We start from the raw sequence: 21,028 nt of genomic DNA on the forward strand, positions 1-21,028 counted from the left end.
CTTTGCCTATCGTGTTATGCCATTTGGTCTAACAAATGCACCAGCAACTTTTCAGCGGTTAATGAGTCATGTATTCAAGGAGTACCTTAGGAAATTTCTTGAGATCTTCATGGATGATTTATGTGTTCACTCACAAGAGCGTGATGATCATATAGAACACCTCAGACTTGTGTTTCAAAAGTGCCAAGTTTATCGTATATGCTTGAATCCTAACAAGTGCAAATTCATGGTAAGACAAGGGAAAATTTTGGGCCATATTGTTTCTCGCAATGGGATTTCAACAGATATGGATAAAATTGATGTCATTGTCTCATTACCTCGGCCTATCAACCCTAAAGGGGTACAAATATTCATGGGACATTGTGGCTATTATCGTCGATTCATCTACATGTACACTGTCCTAGCCAGACCATTATATGCTCTTCTTGTAAAGTTTAATTGGACTGATGAGTGTGAGGAATCCTTTGAAAAGTTGAAGCAAGCATTAGTGACTGCACCCATCTTACGGGCACCAGATTGGAACCAAATCTTTCATGTCCATATTGCTGCTTCAAACTTTGCAATTGGATGTATTTTGGCTCAATCGGGAGAACATAATAAGGATTTCCCAATCTCATATGCTAGTCGACAGTTGAACAATGCTGAGAAGAATTATACCACAACAGAAAGAGAAGGTTTGTCCATGATATATGCAGTGAAAAAGTTTCGCCATTACCTTTTGGCAAACAAATTCATATTTTTTGTGGACCATCAAGCATTGCTATATTTGGTGAATAAGCCTTGTGCAACTGGAAGGATTGTGAGGTGGTTTATCATCCTTCTTGAGTTTGATTTTGAAGTGGCAGTCCGAAAAGGAACAACTCATCTTAGGGCAGATCATTTGTCTTGAATCACCTCTGGCGAAGCTTCTGTGGGTGTGGATAATGATATGTTAGATTCAACACTTTTCCTTGTAGAGACAGCTCCTAAATGGTCTGAATCCATCTTAGAAATTTTGACAAGTGGGCAAATACAACTAACGGGTCCTAATGTGGACCTATGGTGACCATTCAAGTTAATCTCAGGGAGATTATATCGTCAGGGTAATGATGGAGTGTTGTGGCTTATACCTAACCCTGACCAATATGAGGAGATCTTGGAATGGGCACATGCGGGTACAGGTGGAATCCATGCATCAGCTACTACTTGTGTGCGACATATATCTCAGGATGGGCAATGGTGGCCTACCATGCATGCGGATGCTGAAAAATTTGTTCGTAACTGTGCTTCATGTCAAATTCAACAACCAATTCAGAATGTCACATTATTCCAAATTTCAACTACACCAAGTTGGAGTAAGTATATTGTGGACTATCTTCAGCATGGTCATACTGATCAAAAAATTCCTAAATATCAAAAGCATGCTATTGAAGTTGAAGCAGCAAACTATATGCTGATAGAGGGCCAACTCTACAAGAGGGGCAAGGATGGCAACTTACGCATGTGTGTATGTGAAGCTGACTACTTGAAAATCTTGACTCATGCACATGCAGGTGTTGGGGGTGGACACTTTTCGGGCAATACCACAGCTAAGTTGATTAGGTGGTCTGGGCTTTGGTGGCCAACCTTACAAATGGATGCCGAAGAATATGTAAAACGTTGTGACGATTGTCAAAGGACCAAACCTCCCATCACAAAGGATAATATGCCATTGCAGCCTATGTTAAGCGCACGTGCTTTTGCAAAATGGAGTATTGATTTTATCGGTCACATTAAACCTCCAGCTCGTCACACGCATGCCGAATATATTATAGTTGCAACTGACTATTTGACCAAATGGGTAGAGGCAAAGGCTACAGTAAAAAATGATGCCAGAACCACAGCCAAGTTCTTGTATGGTATGAGTACGTGTTTACACGCTAAATCCTCTTATCTTGCTCAAATTCCTCGACAATTGCTAACCTTCCCACCTCTTAAGAAGGACATACCCAAAACCAAAGGTAAGGCATTAACACTACAATTGAAGCTCTTTGGTAGATCAGTGTTTGAATAGTCTCACATTTACTAATGTGGTTCCTTATGCCTTTAGAGGATTGTGTTCTTTTTGAGATGATCTTATCTACAATGTTTTTGATTTCGATTGTAATGATGGATATGTGTATAAAGTTTAAAGTTTCTAAATTTCATTGTTCTACGCCCAGATACCTCCTGATGGATACTTTGGTGAGATATATGTCCACCATGCATTGACCCTGATAGTACTCAACCTGAACATCGCGGGGGTTATAGTGCTCCTTCTTTTCAAACTCATTCTAGGTACTTTTATGCTCCCTTAGGTGAAAATTGCTATGGGCATCACTTTGTCACTTTATTCTATCAACAGCATCATCCATTTCCACATTGTCAAGAGTGTGCACGACTCGTATTACGAGAAGCTTCACACATTTGTTGGCTATGCTGCTCTTACTTTCAACGATATGGCACGGGCTTAATGAAACAAATTGTGGGAATTACACCCCAATGCCATAACCTTCTTGATGTGAGAGTACCAGAGAGAGGACCAAATCAACGTAGATTACCTAAGGAGGTTCAAGCACAACAATGGAGGGATACATGCATAAATGACTTGCAACCACCTATCTTGCAAGCCCTCCTTTCCCAAGTCTCAACATGTCAATTTTGGATCACTATGAGTACCTATATTGAGCAGTTCCAAAACTAAAATTGTCTGCTTAACCTTCCCATAGAACCAATGCCATATTTTAGCGAGGAAGCACTCCTTCCTCTACCACCTTCTCCAGAGGCCGGTTTTTGTACAGGGTTGTCCTTGCATCCTGAAGTGATTGATACCATATTTCCAACAGAAGCACCACCAGTGCAAGGGTAAGCTCATCGACTCCACAATAAGATCAATAAGCCAGGGCACTTTTCTCCCACTGGGTTTTTCCCCTCGGCTATATTCGGTGATTGGCACCAATAACAAATTTTATTCCTTTCATAAGCACTTCACCATTGTTGCCAATCATCAGTCGTGCTTTGTGACTCTTATGTCTCTCTGACTATGCTTTTGAAGTCTTTGACTATGCTTCTCTTTGTAACTTATGTGTCTTTGACTATGTTTCTCAAGTATTTCTTCCATCCTTGAGTCACTATATTTAATTGGAAATATTTCTTACAAGATAATATACATAAGCACTTCACTTTCATTCTACTTTAGAATGGCCCTAGGGCCACTCTACCATTAATGGTGTGCTTTAGAATGGCCCTAAGGCCATTCTTTCAAGCACATTGTGCAATGATCTTTATAATGTTCATATCATCTACAACATTAAAACACCATTCACACTTCAATATCACAACAAAAATCTAATCACCACAGAAAACATCAAGAAAAATGGTCCTAGGAACATTCTCTACATGTGCATGCATAAAATATCAAGAATGTGCATGGTAGAATGGCCCTAGGGCCATTCTTGAAAGCACAATGTGTTTTATAATGGCCCTATGACATTTCTACCATGCACAATTAGCTTGAAAGAATGGCCCTAGGGTCATCCTACCATCCAGAATGTGTTTTAGAATGGCCCTAGGTCCATTCTCTAGCCTCTTATGCCAACAGGTGGTGAACTTTGGAATGGCCCTAGGGCCATTCTACCAAACAAATGTGCTTAAAAGAATGACCCTAAGGCCATTCTACCATCCAGGATGTTCTTTAGAATGTCCTTAGGTCCATTCCTTCAAGTACATTATGCATGGTAGAGTGGCCTTAGGGCCATTGTAAAGCACATTGTGCTTTCAAGAAAGGCCCTAGGGCCATATCTAGTCTCTTCTGTCAATTCTTGGTGAATTTTATAATGCTCTTAGGTCTTATCTCTACATGTGCATCCATAAAACATCAACATTGTGAATAGTAGAATGGGGTTAGGGACATTCTTGTAAGCACAATGTGATATAGAATGGCCCTAGGGATATTTTTCCTGCACTACGTGCACAAAAGAATGGCCCTAGGGACATTCTACTGTCCATGATGTACCATTCTTACCACATTATGCTTCCAAGAATGGCCCTACATCGATTCAATCTTGATATTTTATACATGCACATGTAGAGAATGGCCCTAAATCCATTCTAATACACATGAGTAGGTTGGCATGAGAGCATAGAGAATGGCCCCAGCGCCATTCTTACAAGCACAATGTTTTTTAGAATGGCACTAAGGCCATTCTACCATGCACAATGTGTTTGAAAGAATGGCCCAAGGGCCATTCTAAACAACATCATGAATGGCCCTAGGGCAATTCTTTAAAACACATTGTACATTGTAGAATGACACAAAGGCCATTCAAAATTACATTGTGCATTGTAGCATGACCATAGGGGCATTCTTACATGTATATTGTTGATAAATTATGCATTCATGGGATCAATAATGGCCATTGACCAATCTACCATGCAAATTCCACTTTAAAATGGCCCTAGGGGCATTCTACTATCTATAATGTACTTTAGATTAGCCTTAAGACCATTATTTCAATCACATTGTGCATGGTAGAAGTGCTTGCAAGGTTGGCCACATGGCCATTCTACCATGCATAATCTTCATATATAGTACACATGGTCATGTAGAGAATGTTTTATGATCATCATTTTACATTAAAATGATAGGGATGGATGTTCAACCTGGAGTCAAGGTCCATACGATGCTAGCAGACAAGTGTGTTGGTATATTGGTTGCATGTCTAGAGTAGATCCAACTTGTTTTTATAGTGGTACAGAGATTGGGCAAGGGAATGTGTCTGTGTTTGCTAAGCAGTGCAATCTAGAGTATCGTCGGGTGGCCTAAGATGTTGTTAAGGCCTCAGTGGTGACTGTGAGTTTTGGAGGGCCTATTAAAAGTGAAGATGAACAAACGGATCTTATGGAACCTCCAATTATAGATAAAGTAATAGTAACATCTTTAGAGAATGACCTAAAAATTTAGGAATCTTGGAAGAACAAAATGATCCTTTTATGGGATTAGAACAAGACTTAGATGATGTAAAAGTTGATCGTGTATGTGTTTCCAAAGTGTCTTTGTGATTTACAATTCCGAGTGCATGCAAAAATGGATTAACGAGTTCAATACATAATGGGAACTAAGGATGTGAAAAAGATCAAAGAGGCATGTGACCCCCACCATGTCACTGAAATGGATACAAGAGCTGATAAAAAAAGGCACAAGTAGAATGCAAGCACTTTACCTGCGCGAGAGGAGTTTGAGATGAGCCTCAGATGTAATAAGGAGGTACTACATACTGAGAGTATATAGTTAAAAGTTAGTATATCATATTATATTAAAATCTAACATGTCTTGTGATTATAGGTTTGCACATATAGTAGCATGTGGGGCCTATGGCCAACATCTTCACATCAAGAGAATAGATGATACTAGAGTTACTCATGACTCGTGTATCATCGCTAAATTCCAACAACTGTCTCGTGCAAGTGCTCGTCACACAAACCTCATCGGAGGATGACCTTAGCTATGTTGGAGAACTAGAGAGCATTTATTAAGGAAACTATTGTTGCATGAATCAAGTATTAATCAATCATTAATTGAATCAATTTTATTGATGACATATAAGAAACTTGTTTAATAACATACTTTTCTCATTACAGGTCATTTTAAAAGTTCATTGGTTTCGTGCAATATACAAAGATAGAGATGCTACCATGATAAAAGAACGCATAGTTTTTTGGTCTATCGACTCATCAAGGTTATTGTGGAACACCAAAGAACCCTATGTTCATCTAGAGAACTGTCAACAAGAATTTTTTTTCAAGGATCCAAATGGGAATTCATGGTGGTAGATAGTGTACGTGAATCCATGTGATCGACAAATTTTTGATGACACTACCTCCTTATTGTCAGATATTGTAACTGAGGATTCAAGTGCAAATTCTAAAGTCAAGGCACATGTAATATCACACGAGGAAGATCAAGTAGTAGAAGAAGAAAATGAACAAGATGAATCTGAAGAAGGATACGCGGAAGAAGATATATCCGAAGAGCATGAGAGAGATGAAGATATATTGAATAGTGGCTTAGACCAGTAATATCTATGCCTATCCCACCTGACATAGAGCTCACAATAGAGGAAGTACAAGAAGCCACACAAAACAACAATGACTTTGTCTTGTTCATTGACTTGCCTACAAAGAACAGTCCTTGAAACCAAGGTAAAAGTATATATGAATTAATTTCTAATCGATAACAAATTTCATGTTTGGATGATATAATGACTTTAAAATTATCTTTTGGATTTTATTCAATAGGTTGGTATCTAATGCAACCAAAAGTTGATATGACATCCAACAGGTTGATAACTGATTTTATCCAAGCGTTTTTATATATGTTTACTTTTTATTGAGACAGAATAATAACAGATCTTGTTTCTATCTCTTTTGGCCTAGAGAGAGAAAATATTCTAGAGAGAGATAATTCATTTCTAGATATCTTTGGATGGAAAAATATCCCTTCTTATTAAAATGATTTCCCTTGAAATGGAAATTCAAAAAGAACTTTCCAGTGTGCAATTGAAATAAATTGAAAATAGGTAAAAAGGACCTTAGCCTGAGAGTCCAGATTTGCTGAAAATTTTGAATTAAGCTTCCTATGGACCAATAAGATTAATCCAAATGTAGGGAGGAAATAAATTGAAGAATCAAAGAAAATTACCCAAAAATAAGTAAATACTCACATAAGATGAAGAGTTGACTAAGGACAAGGTTTATTAGGTAAAAAAGAAGAGATATTTAGAGGAAATGATGCATTTTTGACACCTCAGTGTGGGGGATTCCCCTCATGAAGGAGGGACCTATTTCACATATGTGGATGAGTTTTAAACTCACAAATAATGAGATATTTTTATCTCTCCTCTCTTCTGTTTCAACTAGATCCAAAATGTAAGCTAAAATGACCTAAAAATGATCAAAAAGTGACCAAACTGATCTGGAAAATTCTAGAATCAGTTTGCTTGGTTAGAGGCTCACTTTTTCCTATAAATAGAAGCCTCCCTTCTTGTAAGAGGTTAATAGTGTTTATGCACTGTTACTCTACTCCTCCCCAGAGTCAAATACATTGAATTCACTTGATAATTCAATTGTTTTTGACTAAATCCTCTCCAAAAGAACTGGTGGCCACTCTTGCTGTGGCAAACAAGAGTAGAATCCTCAATCCCTCAAGCCAAAGGAAATCTTATCCAAATAAATTGAAAATAGGTAAAAAGGACCTTAGCCTGAGGGGCCACATTTGCTGAAAATTTTGAATTAAGGTTCCTATGGACCAATAAGATTAATCCAAATGTAGGGAGATAATAGTGTTTATGCACTGTTACTCTACTCCTCCCCATAGTCAAATACATTGAATTCACTTGATAATTCAATTATTTTTTACTAAATCCTCTCCAAAAGAACTGGTGGCCACTCTTGCTGTTGGCAAACAAGAGTAGAACCCTCAATCCCTCAAGCCAAAGGAAATCTTACAAACTCCATGTAAGCTTAATTCTTACTTATTGTGAATTTTAAATCTATGGTTTTCTTAAAATTTATACTTTGTAAATGTTGGAATTAAAATCTGATGCTATGCCTTGATGGAAAGGCCACCCCCTTCTCTTCTTTACAGTTCAGCCCTTCTTAATCCTAGAAATTTTAATTAAAAGATTGATTAAACTCTTTTTATTGTTTACTCTCTTGATTTTTGAAAAATGGAGTAGATTAGAGATATTAGAACTCAAATTGGATTAATTCAAGTCATAAATTGAATGTTAAAATTGAGAAATGGTCAGCCATACAAAGGAGGTTATGGCAAAATTTTCTTAAAATTTGTGGAACTAAAGTTTATCATTAGGTTATTCTAAAAGAGTAATTCATTCCATTTGTGCATTCTAAAAGATTTATTTTTATTTCAAAAGTGTCATTCTCATTAAAATTGAATTTATGCATAGAGGAATTTATTTTATTTCAAAAGAGTTATTCTCATTAATTTTGATTTTATGCATAGAAAGATGCATAAGGGAATTTATTTTTATTTCAAAAGTGTTATTCTCATTAATTTTGATTTTATGCATAGAAAGATGCATAAAGGAATTTATTTTTATTTCAAAAGAGTTATTCTCATTAATTTTGATTTTATGCATAGAAAGATGCATAAGGGAATTTATTTTTATTTCAAAAGTGTTATTCTCATTAATTTTGATTTTATGCATAGAAAGATGCTTAAAGGAAAAAAATTTTATTTCAAAAGAGTAATTCTCATTAATTTTGATTTTATGCATAGAAAGATGCATAAAGAAATTTATTTTTATTTCAAAAGAGTTATTCTCATTAACTTTGATTTTAGGCATAGAAAGATGCATAAAGGAATTTATTTTTATTTCAAAAGTGTTATTCTCATTAATTTTGATTTTATGCATAGAAAGATGCATAAAGGAATTTATTTTATTTCAAAAGAGTTATTCTCATTAATTTTGATTTTATGAATAGAAAGATGCATAAAGAAATTTATTTTTATTTCAAAAGTATTATTCTCATTAAAATTGAATTTATGCATAGAAAGATGCATAAAGGATTTAACTTTATTTCAAAAGTGTTATTTTCCTTAAATTTGAATTATGCATAAATAGATGCATAACGAATCTTTATATCAAAAAGAAGGATCCTCTTAAATTCTATGTTTAAATTCTGTGAATAGAGGTGATGAGATGTGATGAGATAAGATGTGAATCAGATAGATGATTGGATAGATGTGATGTGAATAGAATGATATGATGGGTAGATGCGAGTGGATGAGATCTGATGAGGATAAATTGAGGAAAGATGTGATATGGTGGAGAAGCATTTTGACCGTCTTGTGAATGAGGTCGTGGAGACCTAATCTGATAAAGTTACAACAACAGCTGAAGGAGAGTCAATGGAGGAGGTCTCGCGTAGCAAGGTCGGCCGAGGTCTTGACCAGCCTCGGTTCGATTAAAATGGTGAGCTTCCGATACGGTGGATGAGAGACCAAAGAAGCGGCCTATGAGTGAAGCGCTAGGTCACCTGCGAAGGATCCTAGAGGGTGCTCACCATATGGTGCTCGGGATCTGGGTCGCCGACGATACCCACATGTGCGTCGTGGAAGATATTGGAACAAGGAGTAAGAGTTGTTTTTTGAATTCGGGCATGGATCTGGTTGATTGACCTTGCTGGTTCTCAACGATGAGTCCATGGCTCTTTTATATGGATCCGTTGGTACAGTGGTTGGGTGGTTGGCTAACCCACGAGACTAGATGGGGTTAGGGTGGACTAATGGATCCCGAAAATGAGACTAAATTTCTGTTGGTACGATAGATGAAGTAAATCTCCAAAAAAATTGTTCTATGGAAAAGAATCAACGGCTGTGCCTCTCAATGAGGAAAAAAGCATTGGTCTCTATTATCCAAGTGCAATCTTTCCCTTGATCTGGCTATGGGACTTACGGGTTCGGTCAGATCAATTCAGCTAGTTAAGGCTTTTGACTATGTCAGAGAAAAGTTATCCTGGAGGAATCGCCCGTGCTTTCCAGGCAAGGGAAGTTTTTCGGGTTCGATTTTGGAAGAACCAATAGATTAGTCTCTTGTCTGGAGATCTGTGGGCGAGGCCTCGAGTGTGGGAGCCTGGCCCGTGCAAGAAGTGCTACTTCCGCTGCTAGCACCCCTGAATTCGTTGCGTGGTGGGGACAGGGATCTTACATTGTTGTACTTGTATAGTACACTAACCTCGATGCTAACCATCATCTTTAGTGCACACTTGGATTGTGGTTCTGATTTTGCATCATTGATTCCAAAATCATCAAATTTTGACCATTGATCCTAGCCCACTAGTCTAGATCACCAATTTGACTTACAGATCGTCCCATGTTTAAGATTGTTAGAGCTATTCGGATTGCTCCAAATTTCATATCGTTCCAAATTGGATTCCTTCTCTTTTTCGATCATTTTCTTTGGATTGAGCAATTCTAAACTCAAATTGTAGCTTATTTCAGTCTCATCGATCCTGAATTCTGATCTTCCATCCAATTTCTAGATTGGCCACCAAGCTTCAAATCATTGACGATACAAATCATCATCTTTTTTGGATCATGTAATCTTCGGATTGCTACAAGTTCAAGATCAATGAAAATTTAGATCGTCTGAGATCAAGATTAGTTTTTGGATCATTTGATCTTTAGATCGCCGCAAGTTTGGGATCATTCAAAATTCAGATAATTTGAGGTTAGAAAATTATCGATCCATGATCTAGATCATTGACTCAAAAATCCCAAATTTAGATCACTGTTTCAAACTTGATTTCCTGAAAACAAAAAAATCATGAGTGTATTGTGTATATGCATCTTGAATATTTTATCATTTTGCTATTAATTTATCGCTCTATTATCAAAAATGCCTGAAAAACTACCAAAATTTTGTGAAAATCATAAAACCCCCAAAAAAACTCCAAAAATCATAAAATACTCATAAAAAGAACTTCAGCAAGCGATTATGGCACTAGATCAGGTGCTTATTTATTTGTAATCAAGAAGAATCATTTCTCAGTTCTATTCTATGGAAAACCTTTGAGAGGGACTTCACAGAGAGAATAATATTTTAATTGTCTCAAACAAGTGCATAAATTAGTGCTCTAAATGATTGATGGGGTTGGGCAATAAAGGTAATATCCAAGCCTTCTTATTTTTTATGATCTAAAATCGAGTCAAAATCTGCATTGTGGCATGTTAAGGAAATGGTTTACATGCCTTTTTCTTACGATTTGGAATCTTCATATGAAAGGATTTTGTTTCCCACATTGTTTATATATTCTTTCTAATATCACTAAAATTGTACCCTTCACAACCATAAAATAACAAACTAAAGTGTAGCAATAAGAAATACAAAGGGCATAAACAAAAAGAATTATAAAATTGTCAAGTTGGGTGTCAAGTTGGGTGTCCCATTTGTAAGGCATTAAGGCTCTTATCCCATGAAAGTAGAAATATTAATATTTAACCTTATAGTCTCTTAGTGGTGGCGAACAAGGAGGCTGGCAAAAAAAGGAGGGGCTGTTGTGCTGTGGCGAACAAGGAGGCTGGCCAAAAAGGCATCCCTTGTAGTGCTCTCTTGGATCTCCATCAACCTTTTCGTTTAAAGCGCGCTCTCTCTCTCTCTTTCTCTCTCTCCAAATCACGAATAAAAGCATTAAGCAGCAGCTAGCGTTTGCCACCATACAACACAAAGTTTAACCCTGCCGCATGGCTTCACCGATCACACATGCTTACAATCTATTCATCCAATGGAAGAAAAAACGCCCTTTCTACCTTCTGCATGTCTCCTATTTCCTCTTTTTCTCACTGGTAGGCTCCTTCTCTCTATGGAGCTCCCCTAAGCCAATGCACTCTCCCCGGCCCCTCTTCTTCATAGATGCTCTTTTCAATGCAGTTTCTGCACTCACAGTCACTGGCCTTGCTAGTGTGGAGATGCACCGCCTCTCCATCTCGGATAAGGTGACCCTTCTCTTACTTATGGTGGCTGGGAACCAAGTGTTTACCTCTCTCATACCCCTTTTCATAAGGAGAAGATTTTACTCCTCGAAATTCCCGTGTGAGCATCTAAGTACTCCACACAAATTTGAGTTAGAGCACCTAGCTAGTACTGAGGTGGCTCAAATTAGGAGACCCATGCAGACGGTTCATGAAATCAAAAGGACCCTATCGATGCCCATATTGAGTAGTAGCAAGTTCATCTCAAGCTGCTGGGATCAAGGGCGCAGCTCGACATTCATGTCCAGCATGCAGGCACCATTACGGCCGCAGCCATTTTCTACTCGAGTAACCAGTTTGCACTCCCAAAAGCCGCCGGAGCAAGGGCCGCTGGAAGGTTCTAGAACTGCGCCAGAAGACCACCCAGCATTAGTAACTCTAAGTTGGGTAGTCTCGTGCTATTTCATTGCCTGTCATATGGTGGGTTTCTTAATATGCCAACTTTGCATCAAATGCAGCCCACATGCATCTCAAGTCCTTAATCGAAATCAAGTAAATTCTAGCTTTTTCTCCATCTTCTCCACGGTTTCCTCTTTTGCCAATGCTGGCTTTATCTTGTTAGACGAAAACTTGGTACCATTGCAGCGATCATCTCCTCTTCTGATTTGCCTTGGTGTATTAACCCTGATTGGCAACACCATGTATGCACCCACTCTACGCTTGGTCATATGGCTACTCTACAAGGCTTCCAAGGGATCAGAGAGGAAGCAAGTGTATTGCTTTTTATTGAGGAGCCCTCGCAGATGCTACACGCACTTGTTCCCACGCCGTGAGACTATGTGGCTGGTGACGAGTGTGGTGGTGTTGAACTCTTTACAATTGATATGCATGTTGGGTTTGGATTGGAACTCAAAGGCCTTGCAAGGGCTAGGGGCTGGCGATAAGGTGGTGGATGGCCTCTTTCAATCAATCACCACTCGCAATGCTGGCATGAATGTCGTGAATATAGCGGCCTTCTCAGCCCCTACTTTGTTCTTAGTACTGGGCATGATGTAATAATCTCTCTCTCTCTCTCTCTGTGTATGTGTGTGTGTGTGTGTTCGGGGCCGGGGCGGGGAGTTTGCATTTAACAGTTATACATTAAAGGAGTAAACGGGTCAATTATAATTCTTTTGGTTCTATTTCGGGGTTTTGTTACGTTGTGCTGCAGGTATATTGCTGTGTATCCGGTGTGTGCCATTCGACAACATAGCAAGGAGAGACCGGATGGCTCGGTTACGCAATCAAAAGGGGATACGTATGTGCAAATTAACAAGCTCCTTGCACAAGGTTCACTGCTCTTTGTGGCCATCTTCTTTGTATGCTTGTCCGAGAGGCGGGAGATAAAGCGTGACCCACTGAACTTCTCGATCTTCAACATTATTTTTGAGGTTGTCAGGTAGAAAACTAGTCGCCAACTATATTTCAATAAAGATTACTATCCATAAGAAAAGTACGCCCACTTAATCATTTCTTACCTTTAAATCGTCATAAGCAAATTAATATCCAGTTCATCATGAGAGGAACTTTCATCTCTTGTAGGATGGTTTGCCTGATCACCTATGTTCTTTTGTTTGAATGTGAGCATGATAGTGCCTATGGAAACGTTGGTCTTTCAATGGGCTATAGTTGTGGTTTGAGGACACCATCAGCAGGACCATGCTTCGACATTCCTTATTCCTTCTCAGGTAAATTGAGTGTCACTGGAAAGATGGTTTTGGTGGTTGTGCTGTTATTAGGTAGGCATCGTGGTCTTCTAGAGGACATTGATTGGGCTATTTCACCCCCACATATGCTCACTGGATTTCGATGACTTACAGACATGTTAGAGGTCAGTAAATCATGTTACAACCTATATTCTAGAGGAGGATCTAGAGAGTGGATACCTTAGTTCTTTGCATGATTAAGTACTAGATGGAGTAAACCTGATTGTGTCATGTGGAGAACTGACATTACTATTCCAAAAGAATTGGTATTTAGTCATCCATTCATTGCCCCTCTTGCAAGACATAATACATGTACATACATGTGTTCATAGCATAAGTGCAATATTTAGACCTTTTCTAAAGACTTGTATTCATCCAAGTTATGTACAATTACAAAGAAAGCAAGTGGCTCTATACCATAGAAGGACGAAGAAATTTGGATGTTTTTTTTAATAAGAGGATACAACATGCAATGTGTATGGAGAGTGTACACAAACAATGCTCACAAGAAGTATGATCTTCCATAAACAACCAACAGTGTGTATGCAATGTGTACAGAGAGTGTACATAAACAATGCTAACAAGAGAGTGTACATAAACAATGCAATGTGTACAGAGAGTGTACATAAACAATGCTAACAAGAGAGTGTACATAAACAATGTGTATAGAGAGTGTACATAAACAATGCTAACAAGAAGTAAGATCTTCCACATACATGAAACGTAAACTTAAATACAATAGATGGTTGTGACCTCGCTCATGCACTTAGGTGAAAGAAGCTTCAAAAACAAATTTGGAATTATTTAGATTATAGGTTATATGCTAAAGCATAGTAGACTATAAGATGAAGAGGATGGCCTAAAGGAAAAATCCATTATGTGTAAATTGAGAGTAGAGACATGCTCCTTACCCTCCTTCGAGGTGAGCTTGATGGTACTCCTTTCAAAGTGGGAAATCCCTTATATAGCTAAGTCAAAGTTATATGAGTATTCAGTTGCATGCGAATAACATGTTTAGAAATCGTTATATGGGCATATTATAAAAGGACACGTCACATTTAATGGGTGGCATATTATACAAGGACATGCCATGTTTGATGGGTTATACATTTTAGGCAATTATACTTGAATAACATCAAAATATAGAGACACGTCATCTTTAATGGGTTATACTTGTGAATAACATCAAAATATAGAGACACGTCATCTTTAATGGGTTATACTTGTGAATAACATCAAAATATAGAGACACGTCATGTTTAATGGGTTATACTTGAATAACATCAAAATATAGAGACATGTCATGTTTAATGGGTTATACATTTTAGGCATTACACTTCAAACGAAAGCATTTTGATTGAAATGCTAAATACTTTCATTGAAAATGTTTTCCTCTATGATTAGTTTTCAATCAATTAGTAGTTTTCTCAAAATGTACCATGTTTTCATTCAAATTGTTGCACCATATATGCAGTCTTCAATCATTTAGTAGTACAAGGTTTTCTTAGTTTCTGTAGACTTTGAGAGTACCTCCCAAAAAAAGTTCCCTAAAAGGGTAAGAAGTCTCTAAAAAGGATGAAATAATTTTAAATTAGTAAAAACAAATATATAAGATTATGTTGGATTTATGAACTTTAATAAAAAAATAAAATTAAAAGTAACTACGTTTTATAAATTTTTATTAATTTAGTTAAAAAATTAAGCTAAAGTTAAATTTAAAGATAAAGATTACAACATAATTAAAATTAATTAAAGAGAATATTTATTATTTTCTAGAAAAATTAAAGTAAAATTATTTTGCTAGTTAAGATATACTTAAGATAATTTGGCATTTGTTAGAAGCTTGCTTGTCAAGTTGCTTAGGATAGGTTAGAAGTAATTTGACATGTGTAAGAAGCTAAGAAGCTTGCTTCACACTTGTCGACTTATTTATAATAAATTAGAAGTAATTTGACATGTGTAAGAAGCTTGCTTCACACTTGTTTGTCAACTTACTTATAATAAATTATAAGTAATTTGGCATGTGTTAGAAGCTTGTTTCACACTTGTCAAGTTAGGTAAGATACATTAAAAGTCATATGGCATGTGTTAGAAGCTTTTTTCACACTTGTCTCTAGCTACATATAGGATAGATCAGAAGTAACTAATTAGCATATAAAGAAGTTTGCATCATACTTGTCAAGTTACTTAGGATAAAATAATGAATTAATGTGTGTTAAAGTTAACTTTGTACTTGTTAATTTAATTGAGCCAATAATGCTCTAAGATATGCACACATAATCTATATATGCATGTTGAATGGTGGGATGAAATCCATACGCTATATAATCATCTTTTCATGATTCAAACTAGGGAGTGGAGGAGATGTTATCAACAATGTGTCTATGAACCTTGAAGGTAGCCCTTATCTTATCATTGCCCTCCTCCAGTGGCCTTAGGGATGGTGAGCACGTGGAAAGACTTTTGGTAGAATTTGGTCATCTATTGCTCACTATCAACCCTTTCTCTCTACTTTGACTCATATAGATAAGATACGTGATCTAATGGAGGCATACATAGACTCTATGTATGCACGTGGAGACCATTGGTAGACTTTGGTCGTCTATTGCTCACTATCAACCCTTTCTCTCTACTTTGACTAATAGATAATATATGTGATCAATTGGCATGCATACATAGACTCTATGTATGCATACATAACAATATCTATGCACTCTCGATATGCATACTTGGTGTGTTGCATACTTAGTGCCATACTTACAGTACTGCACTTCCAACATGCATACTTAATGCCATACTTAGTTGCATTATATGTTATACGAGAACATGCTAATTGAAGGAATTAAAAAGAAGCATACCTTGAATCTTGTGTTTCACTTGTTCATTTAAGCAATGTTGTATAGATAAGAAATGTCATTTGTAAGAAAGACTGTATCAAAGAAATTATTTATAGTTTTTATTATAAGGCATTATTTGAATGTAAGAACTTTTATGTTTGTAAGAAATTATTGTCTATAATGTATACTTATTTTAATATGTTTTTAAGTCTATAATGGTCATATGTCAAGGTACTAAATCATAGTAGAACTACATCACATGTATGGTGGAGAAGTTATGGACATACTTTTCATGGTAGTGCCACATGGATCAAAGAGATCCTATGTGGAGTCGAGGTTAATGTAGAACACTACTTCCCCCTTCATATTTGCATGCTGCTTTGCATAAGTACTTTACTCAGCCCCAATAATAAAAAGGAAAAAGCAAAGAGGAGACTTCACTGTCATCTAAACATATGACATTGCCTACAGAGTGTACACTTGAGGGGGAAACACAACCTCAATACACTCCAATAATGTTTCGATATGAGAAGATGTGTACCTCTATCTTCTAAATCTTTTCAGAAAAATCATAAAGAGAAAGAGTTGTTAAAAAAGGGTATCCATAACATGTGAAACACTCCAATAATGTTTTGATATGAGAAGGTGTGTGCCTCTATCTTTCAATACACTCCAATAATGTTTCGATATGAGAAGGTGTGTGCCTCTATCTTCTAAATCTTTTAAGAAACATTGTAAAGAGAAGGAATTAGTGAAAAAGGTTTTCCATAACATGTGAACTTTGCTAACAGTGATGGAGCATTTGGGGATCCCTTCTATCATTCTACCACTACATAGAGGAGGTGTGTTTATGGTGGTAGCTTGAGTAATGAGGCATTTAAATCATTCTCATATGAATAGCATGTGAAGCTTTCAGTCTGTTGCATCACTTTGTGTGAATGAAAATAAATGCATACCAATTTCCTTAAGAATGGCAAGAGGAGGTTGGTATACACAAATAAGACCCATGTTGCAATGTGATACAACTCTAAGGTCTCACTTCCATGCTCCTTCCTCCACGTTGGTGTTTTTATTCTTTTAATGGCATTTAGTGAAGACGAGGACAAGAGGGAAGTAATATCAAATTCATATGAGATGGAAGAAGTCTATGACTTGGTGCCTAGGCTAGCTGAAGAATGATGTATTGCATGACGTACTTGAAATTTGTATTTAAAATTCTTGAGTAATTGACATAGATATAATGAGGACATAATAAAGAAATGGCACCTGACTTGCCAAAGAATTTAAAACTTCATTTAAAAAAATAGTTGCTTCATGAGGATGTCAATAATATCATTGTATCCAAAATAGTTTTACATCCTGAGTATCATGTCTAAAAGATCATTAAATCATTATAATATAAACATTTTCATCAAAAGCATTGAAAATGCAAACTATAATATTAACATTTTAATCAAAAGCAATTTAAAACTAATGAACATTGATCATTGGATCATTATATTGATCAAAATGCCAAAAATGATTTTGTTCAAAACCAATAAACATTAAACGTTATATGACCATGTATTCAAAGAATACATGAATAATTTGTATACAAATTTTGTATGACCTGTATAATGCAAATTAGTAATATGTAAGAAGAGTGTTAATGAGTTTGCGCACTCACATTGCCTTGGCCAATGTAAGTCTGGAGCCGAGATTAAGGGCTTGAGTCTCTCGTAGAAAGTTTAAGGACTCAAGTCTTTTAGAGATCTTGTTTATTACATTGCTCCAACAAACATTGTTAGAGCATTATGATTCCATCTCTGTTTGACAACACCCTCAAAACTCACTCACTCTTACTAATCCTAGTTTATGAGAAAGCTACAAAGAGAATAGAGAATATATCTATTGCATGAACGGAGAAATGTGTTTATTCAAGTCAAGAGCTTATGTTATCCTTCCTGAAGCATGTGTTGTCAGGCCTTGCCTTGGAGCAGTAAATGCGACTTCCCATTGTGGGTGCACTGGTTCATCTGTCACATCCTCACTCTATTGTCATAGTGGAATGCATCTTGCAAAAGGGATGAAGGGAGATCTCTCAACACCTAGATGGAGGAAAGTAAATATGGCCCTTTGTAATGGTTCTCTCTCCCCAAAGATAGGGGAGAAGAAGAAGCTAATGTAAGAAGAAAACCTATATAGCATGCATCCAGCAAGTAAGCAAGATTCAATAGAATGTAAGCAAGGAAGAAGAGCAAAGGAGGAGAGCTCAATAAGAAGTATGTAACAAATATTCAATAGTATGCAAGCAAGCAAGAAATAAGATTAAAGGAGAAGATATCACAAGAAAACTATGCAAGGGATGATTGTCTTGCTTGCTTATTGTCAAAAATGACTTATATACAAATCACTAGTCACACTAGGCCAAATAAACTTAAAAATAGCATGGCTCTATTACTAATCTTAAGACTGTTTAGACTTTCCATATTTGACATTAAGTGCATGGTGAGGATACTTTACATGTTTCAACATCGTATTATATTAAAAGTTAAGTGCCCCTTCACACACAAGTAAGATAGCAAAAGCGCCTTACAATAAGTAAGTTAGAGAGAAACCGTGATAACCAATAGAGTGGTTAACATATCCCCTTCCTAATGGTGATTGCATCCTTGTGTCACCCAAGTTGATGGTGAAGCTGCTATGAGGAAGTGTATGGTGTGAATGGTTTAGGATACGCAGAGTTAGTGACCAAGTTCAAGCGGTATAGTTTAGGACTGATGTGTAGCCAAGTTCAAGTGGTATAGTTTAGGACTGATGTGTAGCCAATGTGTAGCCAGGGATTTAACGACCGAGGTTATGCAATATAGTTCAGGATTGATCCAAAGCCAAATGCAGTGCAAAGAGATGGGAAGCTTTAGGCAACCGTGTCAGAGTTAGTGACCAAGTTCAAGTGGTATAGTTTAGGACTGATGTGTAGCCAGGGATTTAATGGCCGAGGTTATGCAATATAGTTCAGGATTGATCCAAAGCCAAATGCAGTGCAAAGAGATGGGAAGCTTTAGGCAACCGTGATGGGAGGAAACGTGTCAAGGTAGCATGGAAATTGATAGGTGATGTAGATGTGCTTTATGCTAGGCCTTTCGTTGGTTATGGAAGTGGTGTGGACCATTTAACATGAGATAACTAGTAGAGGCGGTATGTACCTTGTGATTGTTGGAATGAGCCTCAGGAGCCCGTGGAATGATTGGCATAAATGGATAGATGGAGATCTACGACATCTTGGTGTGATAAGATATTATGCTTGAGTCTCATAGCGTGATGCCTAGGGATTTGGCTTTTGCTAGATAAAGACATCATCCAGGGTGAGGTTTTGTTGTTGTTGAATCAGAGTCAAGGCAGAGAATATAGGCATGGAAGCTTGTTGGACACGATCAAGGATTCTTGACATGATGGATTGTACCATGGGCTAGGCTTGCACCCCCCATGGTCTCCCCATCTAGAGATATACTTGGAGGCTAGCCACGTCGCTGATGAGGTTAGTTGTAGGTGGAAGTGTACATGTGCTCCATGAAATGTGAGAAGTGAAAATAAATTTTAATGCCCATCGTGAAATATGCACATGAATGTGGATAGGTAATGGACGAAAGGTGTTCTCGAGATCGTATGTGCACATTTCTCCAATATGATTATTTCTCTAGCTCAACCACTTGATCTTTGTTGCTTTCTTCAACATTTAATTACCATCCCTTTTCTTGGGAAGTCACGATGATGACATTGTTTAAGGTAGGATAGTGGACTTATGTATGGTAATGCCTAGCTGCAATGGATCTTGTAACCTCTATGGCTCAAAGGATTTGGCATTGCCGAGCACTTGGGATGGAGGTAGTATGAGTCAAATAAATGGTAAGGTGAAAGGTGAGGATGGTAGGTTCCTATTGATTGTAGGATGGTCCAGGCGGTGGGTGTACCATGGGAAAGAATAGTGCCTATATGTCTATTACATGCAAAGCCCATGGATATATTACAGGGCATTGGGTAAAAGATAGGCCCATGTAAAAGCTTCATTCACATTACTTTCTTTGAAACTTTCTTGTGTGCTTTTCCAACTCTTACATTTGGTTTGAGATAGGAAATTGGTGGTTGATGTATAACAAGGTTGGCCGATAAGGCAAGCGTGAGAATGAAGGTGAGGGATATACAAGTCAAAATTTTCTTGTAAGTGTATACCTAAGATATAGTGGTAATGAGACTGCAAGGAGCAAAACCCCATTGAAAAACAAAAGCCATGCTAGGTGATGGTATTTATGAGGTTGGGAGAATCACAATGGTGGACCCCATAAAGCCGAAGCCACCCTCTCCTCTCATAGGTGCTTGCAAATCCTCTACCTCTAAGATTTCTGGTGTCACAATCCTCTCCATGATGAGCTGCACCACAAGATTAACCTACCTAGATGGCAAAATCTTAATCTAAGAGGTTGAAGAAGATAAGCACAATAGGGCCACAATAGTCAACAGCAAGCACTCACACGTTGCTTTTAGAGAATCCATATTTCTCCCTGTAGTTCTAGGCCAAAATAGAAAATGATGTAAAGAAGTCTGCATTAGAGATATGATTGCAAAGTGTGTGCCACGCTCTCAAAGTTGATGCTAGGGGTGTGTTGTAATGTCAAAGCTTCACCTCTGCTGACTTCTGCTACAAGCCAAAATCTGCCTCCATCTTAACTACAACAAAAGCCATATTGCCATGTTGTGCTGCAGAGTTGGGTTGGTCTCCTACCATCACAATGGTGGAAGTAAGATGCAAGACAACATGCAGGAAAATTGGTGGAGAAAAGGGTTGTGAGCGTGGGAGAAGTCGACCTAATGTGTAGAGCAAACATAGCCTAGGGGACAAAAGCGCAAAGTGCCATAACTCACGATGGCTAGGAACTCCACCATGACTTATGCAATGGCACTGTAATAGAAAATGGACT

At 37.4% G+C, this 21,028-nt stretch overlaps 1 protein-coding gene across 2 annotated transcripts; it reads left to right on the forward strand.

The window, feature by feature from the left end:
- Nucleotides 1-11,197: 11,197 nt before the first annotated feature.
- On the forward strand, nucleotides 11,198-13,712 carry LOC147603186 (cation transporter HKT1;3-like). Of its 2 annotated transcripts, XM_086796757.1 has the most exons (4): nucleotides 11,198-12,543; nucleotides 12,702-12,929; nucleotides 13,124-13,218; nucleotides 13,351-13,712. In XM_086796757.1, the coding sequence occupies exons 1-4, from the start codon at nucleotides 11,264-11,266 to the stop codon at nucleotides 13,419-13,421; spliced, it is 1,674 nt and encodes a 557-aa protein (XP_086652883.1). In that variant the 5' UTR covers nucleotides 11,198-11,263; the 3' UTR covers nucleotides 13,422-13,712. The 2 variants fall into 2 exon arrangements, with proteins under 2 accessions (XP_086652883.1, XP_086652882.1); XM_086796756.1 differs by having other exon boundaries at nucleotides 13,124-13,711.
- Nucleotides 13,713-21,028: the final 7,316 nt, after the last annotated feature.

This window comes from Cibotium barometz, chromosome 64 (genome assembly GCF_041138505.1).
Source record: "Cibotium barometz isolate CiBa-2024 chromosome 64, ASM4113850v1, whole genome shotgun sequence".
NCBI classification, from domain to species: domain Eukaryota; kingdom Viridiplantae; phylum Streptophyta; class Polypodiopsida; order Cyatheales; family Cibotiaceae; genus Cibotium; species Cibotium barometz.

What these genes read in the sequence shown, in the direction of transcription:
- LOC147603186 (XM_086796756.1), top strand. Translation starts at nt 11,264, where the DNA reads ATGGCTTCACCGATCACACATGCTTACAATCTATTCATCCAATGGAAG. An exon ending in TTCTTAGTACTGGGCATGAT is followed by an intron (nt 12,544 to 12,701) that starts GTAATAATCTCT and finishes GTTGTGCTGCAG; the next exon opens with GTATATTGCTGTGTATCCGG. An exon ending in ATTATTTTTGAGGTTGTCAG is followed by an intron (nt 12,930 to 13,123) that starts GTAGAAAACTAG and finishes TGAGCATGATAG; the next exon opens with TGCCTATGGAAACGTTGGTC.